Consider the following 12,971-nt stretch of genomic DNA (forward strand, 5'->3'; position numbering starts at 1 on the left):
CCTTCCTTCTGACAAACCTTATGTTTTAGTGCCATGTCAGCATTGTGAGAAGGAATGGGTATTTTCTTTTCTGAGAGCAGAAGCTGATGATGTATTTTAAGATCTCTCAAATAATTATGGCTTTAATATTTTGGATGTTGTGGGTGCTGTTTTATAGATTCTTCGGTTCATTGCTGTATGCTATCCTTTGCCCAAAGACAGCTGTTGCAGTTGAACAGCGATGACTGTCCAACTTGTATTGTGTTTCAGCAAAAAACCTGTAAAATTGTCTTTCAGGTGTGATTTTTTTTTTTTTTTTTTTTTGTGCGTGTTTGCTTGTTTAAGCCCTTCAATGCTAATTCAGGCATTCATGTCCCCCAAAATTTGTTGCTCTAACGTAGCTTTAAAAGAGGAATAGTTTTAATTAAAATTACTAAAAAACCCTCTTAAGTGATGAGGTTTTACTATGTAGCCTTCTTTTTAAAGAAAAAGTGCTGACACAAGAATGTGGCTTTATTAGTTGTCTCCATCTGCTGGCAGAATGGAAGTGTGCTTTATTTGGCTGACCTTTCATGGAATTTAGAGATCAAAAGATCAGAAAAATGATACTAAATTTTCATGCAGACTTATTCAAATTGAGATTTGTGAATGAAGGAGAACAATTATTTTGTAAATAATTAATTCTTACAACAGTAACCAAAACCTTAGAAACCTGGGAGTTTATTGTAATACATACTCTCCAGTTTGATAGCCTCCTTATGGGCCAGATCTGCAAGGGTACATAGCTGCTAAATAGTTTTGTGAGACTTGACCTTTTATGATTTTTAAAACTGTAAAGAAATGTCTGTCTTGCTTCCCTGCTCTTGTTAATGTTTCTACAGTTTTTACGTTTTCAAATGTAATTACAAACACAGCATTAGTTTTTATCCATACTCTGTTAAATCATGGGCCGAGTGAAGTTGTCTGTCACTAAATTATAAAAAAAATAGTTAGAGAATATAATTGTACAGGTGACATTAGAGATCTAGATTCAGTTTATTATTTAAAAAAAACCAACCAAACAAACAAAACACCAAAAAAAACAAAAACAACAAAACTACTGAAAGAAGAACTTTTTCCCCTGCTGCGGGCCTTCTTTGCTTCTTCAGTAAACTGAATCAAAGTAGGCTTCTCCTGGTGCCTTTCATATTGGTACCGGAATTACTTCTTTTAGCCTTTTAGTGTGTGATGCACAAGTACATGTATTCTGTAATGAAACAAAACTTCATTTCTAATTCCTTGTTGTCTTGGTTCTGTTGTACATGTTTAAGAGTCAGCATAGTGTAAAATATTCCTACTAAAGTTATCAGCTAGGATTCTGAATTCGCACATTTGAAGACATGTTTTTAATAAACTACATTTTGGAATTAAGAAATCTTTTTATTTCCAGTGTTGGGAATTTGTTCAGGCTCTGGTAATTCCTGTATAGGAACTTGGGGCTTTGATTTTTAACTACGAATAGCAGTATTTTGATGCTGTTCTCTCCTTTCTACACCACTCCTAACCCCTGAATTAGTACATTTACAAGTGTGATGAGAAAGCTGTGTAATGTTAAAATGGCCTCATCAAGAAATTGCACTCTCATTTGTGAACTGAATACACGCTGGTGATAATGAAACAGATGTTTATATTGAAAATTCTATCATTGCAAAGCAGGTACAAAAGAGGAATCGGAACCCAGGGTGACATTGACTGGGGTTTGTATCATTCTCGGCATGGTTGCCCTTTTCTTATGAGAGGTTCCTGGAAAAGAGAGGGGAGGATGAAAATGGAAGTAAGTAAAAGCCATTCTAGGTGTATAGATTGAGGCAGTTCGTATCGAAGAAACTGATTGTCTCTGTGTACACACACACACTGCATGGTCTGCACCAGTCAGAAAAAAATTGAACTGGAGAGGTGCACTTAGCCTCTCTATTCTTCCATCAGAGCACTTTGTTATTGAATGCAGCATCCAGTTGCATGATTGATAGGTATTTACTGTTTAATAGGTAAATATTTGGAGAAGTCCTGCCACAATCTTCAGCAATTATTTTTTTTTTTTAATTTTTTAACACCGTGTATGGTGGGGATTACACACATGCATCATTAGTGTGTGTCAGTTGCCAATTTCAAATCCCCTTAAAAATATATTATCCTTAGTCTCTGCAAAAGTAAGACTTCTGGTTTTGTTTACATACAAGTCGAAACCAAGGACCTATCAGTCCTTCGTCCAAATCTGGGAAATGCTTACTTTTGCAAGCACAACTCAAAATAAAGGAAAAAAAAAATTGTTCTATTAATTTGCTTTGATAGTAAGTAAAACTTTCACAAAAATACTAGGCATTGTATCATCTAACCTACTATGCGAAATAACTGATGGACTTATCAGTGCCAGTGTGTAAACTTGTATATTTTAAGGCAAGCAATTTTTTGCTGTGATGGAAATGATTGACTTACTTACTTGGGTCAGCGGGGGGGGCAGAAGAGAGATGATAGTTCACAGAATAACCTGTGAACTTTCACCCCTCTATATGGAAACTTGTTTCAGGGTCAAATCCTTGTAGCTGCCTTCTTGCCACGGTCAATGCCAGCCCTACTATTCACAACACTGCGGCCATCGAGGCCTAGGTACGTAAACATTTAAGGAGTTTTTAAAGTTCTTTACATCAAAACAGATTTTTAAAATTTCTGTTTATAAGCTTTCACCATTTAACAACTATTATGTTAATGATGATTTGAAAGAATGTGAAGACTACTGCTGCTAAACTGTGTGGCTAAGCGCCTTTTTTTCCTTTAAAAAAAAGAAAAGAAAAACCTGTATGTTTCATGTGGATTTTCAGAGTAGAACTTGAATGTGCAACTGCTGTATAATAAAATGGGGAAACTTTTTTTTATACTTAAAATACGCCTAAACACTATGTGAATGTCATTACTAAATGTGCTTGTATTTTGTTTAATAACTAGGTACACTTGGCACACATGTTGCCAGTTAAACAGTTAACACTGCCTCCTTTCACAAGATGAGAAGAGATGCATTGGAACCAAAGTAGCGTGTTTAAAAATGGACGGTTATCATTTTATTAAATACCTATGTCTGAAATGGGTCACTTGCCACTTTTGGATTGCGTTAGAATTTTCTTAAGTTGTTCTTTTTTGAAAATATTGATTTGTGTCTCGTGTGTCTGCGTGAATTCTGGTTTATACAAGATGTTAATGTATATAAAGCTAAGGTGTATTTTTTTTGAATTGAGTCTGTGAAAGGTTGTTAGAAACATTTTTTGGAAGCTCCCACTTATTTTTTAAAATCCCAGTGCTAACTTTAGGACTTGTTTTACTTTTCTTTTTCTGGATAGGATCAGTTCTTAAGAGCAGCCCCTGTAACTGGAGGAATGGGAGCTCAACTGATGAGAAAAATGGGCTGGAGAGAAGGAGAAGGGCTTGGAAAAAACAAAGAAGGCAGCGTTGAGCCTATTATGGTTGATTTTAAGACGGATCGAAAAGGTAAGCCCCTCCTTAAATGCCTTATGGCAGTATAAACTTCTCACATCTGTTTTGGAGATAGGCAAAATAACTTCGAAGTAGTAAGCTTTTTCTGGGTACATCTTCAGTCTGAAAATTAACAGAGTGAGGCAGATGATTTTGGTACTAATTTTTCAAGCCCTGGATTACGTATACAGGCTTTGTTCTTATGCCTGTGAACTCTTCCAGCTGTTCTTTAACTTTCCCTAACCTTCACGTTACATTTTCAAAAGTGCTTCTCAGTGGTTCTTAAATTAGGGATGTGCTTCGGTTGGATGTATGGAGAAGGCACGGACAGGGAAAGGAATTGTGGAAAAGCCATTGTGGTTGGTCTAGAGAAAGTGGCTGAAGCAGGAATGAGGCAGGATCGAAGACTGAATAGTTTGATCAGTTTTGAACTGGGATGAAGGGCAGAGGTGAGAGCTACAGAGTTGAGTTACTGCTGCCTTTCAGCTGAAGTCCTGACATGAATAGACTGTCACACTGATGGTTTTGGGTCTTCCAAAAGGATTCTGTTTCCTTTTTTGTCCGTCTGATCTCCCTGCTGTCCCATCTCCTAGTTCAATCCTGCTGCAGGCACCTCTGCTCAACTACTGTGGTTTCCCTGATTGTTTCCAAAGCTCGCTTTAGCAATCTTTCCTCCTCTTCTTTGTATAGGCCATGGCTGCAGGTGGAGAACTGTTGCACTTGTCTCATTTGATTGAAAAGAACTATCCTTCTATTTCTAGGCAGCATGCTGTTGCTTAAGCTGGCAGCGTGGTTGGCCATCTCACCAGCATATTCAGCAAGAGTTCTGTTTTCAGAGTGAATGTTTATGAAAATTTTCCGGCTGAAATACCTATACAAGTTCTAACCATTTTAAATACAAGATGCAGAATTTCAGAAGTCGAGATTTATGTTTCTATTTCTATGTTCTATTAGGCATGTTACCAAACCAAACAATTTAACACTGACTGCAGGAAAACAAATTCTTACTGTTGTTCTCCTAAATATTTGTTTAAAACCAGGAACCTTTAATATATTAAATATATCACATCTAATATTAAAGCATGAAAATACTTTGAATTATGGGTTTGTATTAGCTTTTGTCAATGCTTGTAATTGAGCTCAGAAGAAAACAAAGCATATAAATGCAAATGTTGTGAAGTTTATTTGCAGAGGTGCTGTTGGAAGAATCTTCAGGTGTCAGTTGCTAGTTCTCAGTAGTTCAGCACTGCTCAGGTGGCCAAGCCAGCAGTTAAAATATAATGTAAACATTTAAATATTAAGTGCAAAGAGGTAGAAAATGAGAAAAGAAGCCTATGTTATGAAATATCCATTGCTTTCTAAATTCTAAAGACCTTCTAGCAGCATAATACGGTTTTATAAATAGAGAAGTGCAACAGTCTTGAAGTACAGAACACAATAATACAACCATCTTTGTTTTATACGAACAATGACCAAATTTGCTTTTCAGCTGTTTTTGTTCTGTGCAACCTTTCTCTTTAAAGAAAGAAAGAAAAAAAAAAAAGTTATCTGGTGACAGAGTGATTGCCAAGAAAATCTTTGAAAAATATTTTGTTACTTAGTTACTGTGATCTCTGTAGGTGATGTTTTGTAAAGTTATCACTGCTGGTAAGTCAATTTAGCTTGATTAGTATCAGTCAGAGGGAAGAAATTGAAAACAGTCAATTCCAGTATTATTTTCTCAAGCAGACTGCATAACATAGAGATTTTTGTGGTGAGGAGGGAAGAGTTAGCTCTGTTCGTTATGTTGCTTGCTTTTTGTCACAGAAGGAGGCAGTATTGCTGCACAACCTGTGAACATTTTGAACATTTAAAACGTTTTGGTGATATACAGCTGTGTCACAGCTCAAGTTATCACTTCTAGGTGTGCCTCAGGATCCTCATGTGGTTTCTGATAGAAATTTCCTTAATGCCTGCAGAACTCGATACTGAAGTTTCAAGGATCAAGCCCTAAGGCCTGAGACTGGGTCAGGTCCTCATTTTGCTGGGCATTCTGTAACAGTTTGCTTTTTCTGCTTCAGAACGCTCGGTCTTCAATAACAATTTAAAATGTTAGTGGGAGTTAAAGGATGCCTCTTCTGGCATGCGGTAGATCCATCTGAAAATACTGATAACCTTAGTGATGGCCAGGCTTTAATTTCATAGTTTTAAAATATTTGATTATTATCATATATGCAATCTTATCTGATAATTTCCACGAAAATTTAAAGGTGTTCTGTGTTGATAAAGAATACTTTTTAATGTTGAGCCAACTAAGTCTATAATATGGGGAGACAACTTGCATCATGAAGAAGCAGCATGTTTCATGCATTACAAAGAAGCAACTGAACAATGATGATACATTTATGACGAGTAGCTGAAAAGCTGCTTCAAACGTTAGTGTTCTTTGATGCTTAAATGTATAAAAAGTCTTTTTTTTTTTTTAAGTTCTGTGTAGAGGTTTGAAGAAAAGTCCAAAATTTGTAAAAGGAGTCTGTCTGTTATTAAGTAACCCATTTTTGTTTTGTAGGGGTTTTTAAACACATTTTTAGAACTTATCCCCCATAGTATTTCTAGGTACAGGAACAAGCAGTTTGCTAAGGAGTTACTCGGTAGGCTGTGCTAAGACATGAACCAAAAGGTTGTCTGCCTTTGCCATAGACCCTTACACCCTGTTTTTTCCAGACACTGAATGAGATCTGTAGTTCTCTCACAGACAGCATTGAAACCAAACCCTTCCTGAGCTTTGCTGTCAGCCAGTAAATTGTTGTTTGTTTGTCTTATGCTGATGGACCAAGCTTTTCTGATCTTGTCAGAGTCCGTTGCAGCTTTTTTGAAAATCCCTCTTGAGGTACCAGGGACAAGATGTGGAAGACAAGTGTCAGTGCCTTAGAGTGAGGGAGACACAGTATTAATGCAGAGAGTGACGTAAGAGGTTTTTTCGTTGGTGGAAGTCTTTGGTTATTTTGGATATAAAAGTCTGTCAGAGGGGGGAAAAAAAAAGAAACTTTGTTTCATTGATTGTTGTCTATGAGGGTTTCATGCCACTTCAAAAGTCCCTGCTTAGGAGCTGCATGAATATTAGGATGAAAATCTGGTAAGGAGGGAAGGATTTTCTTTTAAAGCAAAACAAAACTAAATGCCAACCAAAAAAAGCTGAAGGAGCAGGAAGAAACTGGAAGCAATTGCAGTATCTCCCTGTCTTTATTCACCAAAGCCAGGAACAGAAACAAATTGAGGTAAGAAACAAAGTAATATTGAAGGATTGAAGTCTGAGAAATTGTGAAAAACAGGTCAGGTACTTTGTTTACGTGTATTTACGGTAATGGCAAAGTGAATGGAAAGAAACTTGAGTGACTCCATAAGCATGGCGTGGTTACTGGCATTTGATACATTTTTGGCATTTGTTACATTTTATTTCTTGCTCTCCTAAGATTTTAGAAAGAAAAATGTTCAGCTCCCGTGTTTCACAGTGACTTCCATTGGAACTTGTGCTCTTTGTATTGACTTGGGGCTCAGTTGTGTGCTTTTCTGCTACTTAATATTCAGATGTGGTTGAAATCACAGTAATTGGGCTGTGAACTTGCACATAAAGGATAAATATTTGAGTACTGTTAAATAGAGCACATGTTGTAAGAACACCACTGTGTTATTTGTATCATAAAAGGACGTACTGGGTACACTCTTTACTGTTTAATGGAAATGCTTCAAATGCTTATTATGTTGGAGGCAAACTGTTAAGGTAGTGGATGACTCTTGGGTTGCACAAAGCAAATACTGAAGGAGAGGATGTTTCTAAGTTTATCTCTTGTTCAGTGTTTCTCCAAAGAAGGCACGGAAAACCAGGTGTTTCCAGACTTGCATAAGACTACTCAAAGTTTTCTACTACCTGGCTCATTAAGAGTCTTACTAGAGCAGTTGTGAAGAATTATGTGTAGTCTGAAGGGAAAAAAATGCTGGATGAAAGGGAGGTTTGACAGACTTCTGAAAAGACAGTTGTATGGGTGTCTCCAGGTTTTGTCTCCACTGAAACAAGGTATTGCTTTACTGATGAGAATACAGAAATCAGGTGGGAATCATAAATGTAAACTTGATTGTGTTTTGTTCAGGGCTTGTTGCTGTGGGAGAGAAGGCACAAAAGAGATCTGGACATTATGTTGTGATGAAGGATCTTTCAGGTGAGGTTCTTCCTTGTCTAAAAAAAGAACTCATTTAAAATGATTGCTTTGGTAGATTGCATTGAAATTTCACATCCATTTTATCTTTAAGGTAAACATCCAGTTTCTGCATTGATGGAGATCTGTAACAAAAGAAGATGGTCACCACCTGAATTTGTGTTGGTGGATGATAGTGGGCCTGATCATCGCAAACATTTTATCTTTAAGGTGCGTTTGAGTTTCCTTGTTTGCTGTTGGTTTTTCTATTAAAGGTGATGTAAATTCATGTTTCTAGTTGCATATAAACATAGAAGCCAGCTCAGGGGTGGCTGAGGACTGCTAAGCAGTGTCTCGATGCTAAAATTTCAGAGTCCTGTTTCTGTAAAGGCCAAATTGGATCTCTCAAGCACTTTAATCTGTAAATCCGTCAAGAAACACACTTCCACTTCTTACTAAAATTATTAACCTATGCGGTATCATATTCTTGCTGTTTACGTGCAGGCGTGGTGGTAAGTCTTACTGTTGTGAACGTAGTGAGCAAGATTTAGTTACTTCTGTCCTTCAGTTATCTTACAATGTAAGCTTGCTTTTTCACGTAGTGTCTTGCATTAGGACTTACTATTTGGAAATGATTGTGCTTACAGACCAGACATGGATTTTGTCTACCCCTAAAGAGGAATTGCATAGAGAATGTGCTTAAAGGAGCTCTGTAGCGCTGCCTCGAAACAGAAGTGAAGAGGCCCTTTCTAACACTTTCTTTTTTCCTCCCCCTCTTTCATGAACAGGTGAGAGTCAATGGAAATGAATATAGGCCTACTTTTGCCAGCCTTAATAAGAAGCATGCTAAAGCCACAGCAGCAACTGCGGCTCTCCAAGCGATGGGACTTGTACCAAAGGAAAGCATGGTTAATACCACCATGTTTAGGAGTGCCTCACACCGCTAGATATTGTTTTTTATATTGACATTATTTCAGATAATTTTACTCTGCACAAAAATGGTATTTGCCCTTTCATGTTGTAAATACATTGGCAATTCCCACGTTGTAAAAACTGTACAGACACCTTCAGGTTTTTCTTTTGTACCATCAAAATGTATTTAAATCATACTTAGTTTTTGGTATGTTTATATTGTTTACATTAGTGATGTAATTATTTCTTAAATGACTAAATCAGACGACAGACTCTGGAGGCATCAGTAATCTAAACCCTTGTTTTAAAACTCATGCAATTTCTCTTCAATACGGAATGTTAACACTTTCATACTGTTTTGTACTATGCTGCAGTTTTCCCTGGTCTCGGTAAAGCTACTCTTGCACTTTTGCCGACAGCTGGTAAAGGTCGTGCGGCTTACCTTAGTCTAGTCGGGGCTGGCGTGTACTGCTGGACAGATACTGGGCCAGTACTGTGACCCCTGTGAGAAGGCGTGCGGTGGCAGCGCTGTTGTACAGTGTTACCACTGTGACTTCTCTTCGAATTTTGTTTGGGGGTTTAACTCGCTGGTGCACTGCGACTGGCCGTACAGCCCATGCTCGAGGACATACGTGATTAGGCAAAAGACGCGCTTTCAAAGGGATGGCAGAAAGTCCAGCAATGGAACCGATGAGACTTGCAATGTAAAGGTGACTCTCCCTGCATGTTGAGAAGGGAGATGATGGAGTTGTCTATTCCAAACAAATTAACACACTGCCTGATGTTGATTGTATGAATTTGTGGTTAATGTGAATTTTAAACTCTAACAAATCTACAACTGGATTCGGGGGGAGGGAGGGGATAGAATGATGCTTAAATTGTTGTACCCAACTTGGTCAATAAAGCAGCACAAGTTCATAATCTTAATCACTGGTCAGTAAACAGTAATTAAAATGTATGCCAAAACAACTTTTTGAAGAAACGCACAGTATAAAAGTACGCTTTATGAAGATTATCAACAGCTGTTAGGGTTGCAGAGTCAGTTCTAGTAATTTTTGGTTGCTTTGGGCTATTACCAAATTAACTCCTTGGGCTTAAATTTTCCATGCTGGTACTCTGCCCTCAAGGAGACAGCCTGATCCAGAGTTTTGGCAGTTTGACAAGGGAGAGGATGTAGAAAGCTTTTCCTTCTTTTTTTTCTTTTCTCTTTTTTTTTTTTTTTTAATTTAAGAAGTGTTAGTACTTTAGCTATGTGCACTTTGAATTGGAAAGGGCATTGTACACCTCTTGCCAGATTTGTCTGAGTTACGAGCAGATTGCCAGGGTTTATGCACTCTAGTAGTTCAGGTGCTTATTTCAGAAAAGTCATTCTGAGGTCTCTTTGTGTTGCATCTACTGACCAGACCTTCATCTGGGACAGGAACAAAATAGTTTGTACGCAGTGAGGCTGCGCTCAGGCCTGAAGTGAATGACCTTTGCAATGGTAGGAGGACCGTGGAGGTGAAGAATTACTAGTACCTCCTCTTCCACAAAGTAAGGTGACTTGTGTGTATGCTGTCAACTGTTACAGAACAAGGTGTCTTTCTTTGCCCTAAAGCGACAAAGATCAGTGTCTCATGTTGTGTACAGCAGAGAAATGGTATTTGGTTCTCCACCACACACTTCTGAGAAATAAAGCCCCTTATTAGTCTGTCAAAGCGCTCTAGAAATGCCGAAGTTAATCTTAATTTTCATGGACATAGTTGTCTTTAATTAAACTTTTTTCCCTTTGGCTTCTCGCCTTCAGTCTCTGACTAAATATTTGAAGATCTCCTTGCCTCATTTGTGGAACTAGTTGGAAGGTGTGCATAAAAACCAAAAGTAAATATGATGGTACAGCAATGGAAAGATCTGCTCTGGGAGAACTGGGTGTTGTATCTGTCTTAGCTGAAGTCTGGCTTTTTAATGTACGACTCGGGATTTGATGTAATGAACACGGATGTGGGAGCAGCTCCTAATCAGACTTTTGTTTAAATGTCTGGTTTGATAGAGCTAAAGTGTCAGAGGTGTTGGTCACTCTGTTTAGTCTATGGTGTCCATGTAAGCACTGGTTTCATAGCTGTACAGTATCAAACCTGGGAACATACAACCTCTTGTACTTGTTGTTTTGTTCTTTTTTTTTCTCTATATTCCCCATGTGTAATGTAAAGATACATGTTATCTCACAGCAGCAAGGAGCAGATGAACTCGGTCCCATTGAAGACTCCATTTAAAAAATAACTCTTTAGGCAAGTTCTGGATTTCATGCCTTAAATGATGTGGTACTCGATGTGGATTTAACCTTTGGTCTTAAGGAAGACTTACAGAAAAAGAAAATAATTAAGGTCTGTAATGCCCTAATTATGACACTTCTTGATTTTGAGGTTTCTGTTCTGGTTTCATTCCTTGTTGTTTAGAATGATATATGAATCTAAAGTTAGTGCAGCAATGTGCTTCTGTTAAATTTGTAAATTTGAATTGGTTTGAGTGTCCTTTGCATGCAGGAATAGATAAGTAGTGATACATTAAAAAGAACAACTAGGAAACACTCTCTTGGAACCTGGTTATTTATGCAGCACTTCAGCTGTCTTAAAGGTGACTAGTCTGTGACTCCTGCTGATGGAAGATGTGGTCTGTTTGGCTGTTGGGTTTCCTTTTGCTGCAGAATTATTTGCCTAGAAGTAACCTTGCTGAAAGCTTCTGACTTCCCTGTCACGCGAGGGAGGAGCATTTTGAAACAGGTGCCCGAGAACTTGTAGCCAGCTTCCACCAGAAGGATTTCTTGGCACTCTTCTAATTTGTAGTTTTTAAATAGTTAGGACTGGAGGAGCAGGAAGGTGAAGCTCCTATGCCTCGGAAAATTCAAAATTGCCTCTTAAAGTGCAAAAACTATATGCAGACTCTGATAAAACTATTTATCAACTGCCACAGTCTCTAGCATCTCCCAAACAAATCATAGTTGTGATGAAAATTCACCCATTGGACAGGTTAAATAAATAAAGCTTACTGCTCTACAAGTGTCTGGAATAATGTAGTATTTACTGAAAATACCTTCAGGTGGAAGAGCAGCAGACTGGGTAGGGTAATGCTGTAGCTTTTACAGGGAAAGTTCACTGAAGTCAAGTATGCTTCAAGAACAGCACTGAATCCCAGAGCTGTAAGCAACTGGGACATGCTTCCAAAATTACAGGCAAAGCTATGACTTAAAACCAACAGACAGTTTTACAGTACAAGGAGGAGCTACAGCGCTAGTAACGGTGCAAAGCATGTGATAAAGAATTTGGTCGTAAATCTTTGAAATTACATGGTTCTAGACTACAGGAATGTAATTGCAGTTCAGTTTAAATGACTGCAAGCTGTTAATGGGTGTTAGTAACTCTTAACATGCCAGATGTGAAAACATAAACTGGAACTGAAATTCATAGTAATGACTGTATTTCCTAGAAACAGATAGGCTTAAGTCCACATACCAGAATGGTTATTGGCTTGATTAAAATTGCTTTCCCTTGGAGGCAGCTACAGAATTGCCTGTGCCTGTTGCTTTCAGTAACGTGTTCCATGCGCTAACGTGCTCTCTAAGGAGGCCCGTTCCTCTGGCACAGGCTCAGAAGATGGTGCCTGTTTCAGAACTGGGGCTGTGGGCTCTGAGGTCATGAGCAGCTTTCAGAAGGGCTCACCCGTGTGGCAGCAGGGGAAGCTGTGCTCTGTTCAGCGCACCAGAATGTGGTCGCTGTGAGAACCACTGTTGATGACCTGTAGTGTTGGGCTAAAGGTTAGTTCATGGCAGACGGCAAAGCCCAGTAGCGGAGGCGATGACTGATGGAGGCAGACAAGCCAGATAAAAAAGGCATTGAGTTAACCGCTACTCTCTAAAAGTGACTGGAAATGAAAGTGTAGTTAGCACACCAGCCGCTTCAGAAACCCAGTCTTCTGGTATTCCCCATGATGCCATTAGCACTAGATTTTCAACTCTTGGTGTCTGATACTAATCAAAGGGGAAAAGTTCAGTAATTTGCTTCTGGATTAGTTAGGGAGAAGTGTAAATATTAATTAAAGTCAGATTGTACTACCCTGAACTCCACCAGAAACAGAGTGCTTGATGTTATCAAAGTCTTTAAGGTGCCTTTTTCCGTCATGAGAGAGGGACTTTATCTAGGTTTTCTAGATGTTTTGTTCAGTGTACGACTAGGCTGACAGTCTCATGGTAGTTACTGTAAAGTAACAAATGCAAACATAAAGTATTCCAGTGTAACTGTATACATGCTGTATTCTTGGGGTAGTAACTGGAAGGCACAGGAAGCTTTCATCATACCTCAATCTGCAGTAACTTGTTTACGTACTGACATAAAATTTTAAGTTTACAGGTTGTTTCCTCAAGTAAGACAT

General features: G+C 38.3%; 1 protein-coding gene across 5 annotated transcripts in view; it reads left to right on the forward strand.

Moving 5' to 3' along the window:
• Positions 1 to 11,136, forward strand: part of SON (SON DNA and RNA binding protein) — a 41,751-nt gene extending 30,615 nt beyond the window's left edge. For 2 of the 5 annotated variants that reach the window (XM_075517799.1, XM_075517808.1), the window contains exons 9-12: positions 3,351 to 3,498; positions 7,611 to 7,679; positions 7,771 to 7,886; positions 8,444 to 11,136. In XM_075517799.1, the coding sequence (XP_075373914.1) occupies positions 3,351 to 3,498; positions 7,611 to 7,679; positions 7,771 to 7,886; positions 8,444 to 8,602 (492 nt within the window). In that variant the 3' untranslated portion in view covers positions 8,603 to 11,136. Of the gene's footprint in view, positions 1 to 1,671; positions 1,793 to 2,545; positions 2,630 to 3,350; positions 3,499 to 7,610; positions 7,680 to 7,770; positions 7,887 to 8,443 lie in introns of those variants that run through there. The other 3 variants (XR_012777947.1, XR_012777948.1, XM_075517815.1) reach the window with 3 other exon arrangements.
• Positions 11,137 to 12,971: the final 1,835 nt, after the last annotated feature.

The sequence above is a fragment of the Mycteria americana genome, chromosome 1, assembly GCF_035582795.1.
Source record: "Mycteria americana isolate JAX WOST 10 ecotype Jacksonville Zoo and Gardens chromosome 1, USCA_MyAme_1.0, whole genome shotgun sequence".
NCBI lineage: Eukaryota > Metazoa > Chordata > Aves > Ciconiiformes > Ciconiidae > Mycteria > Mycteria americana.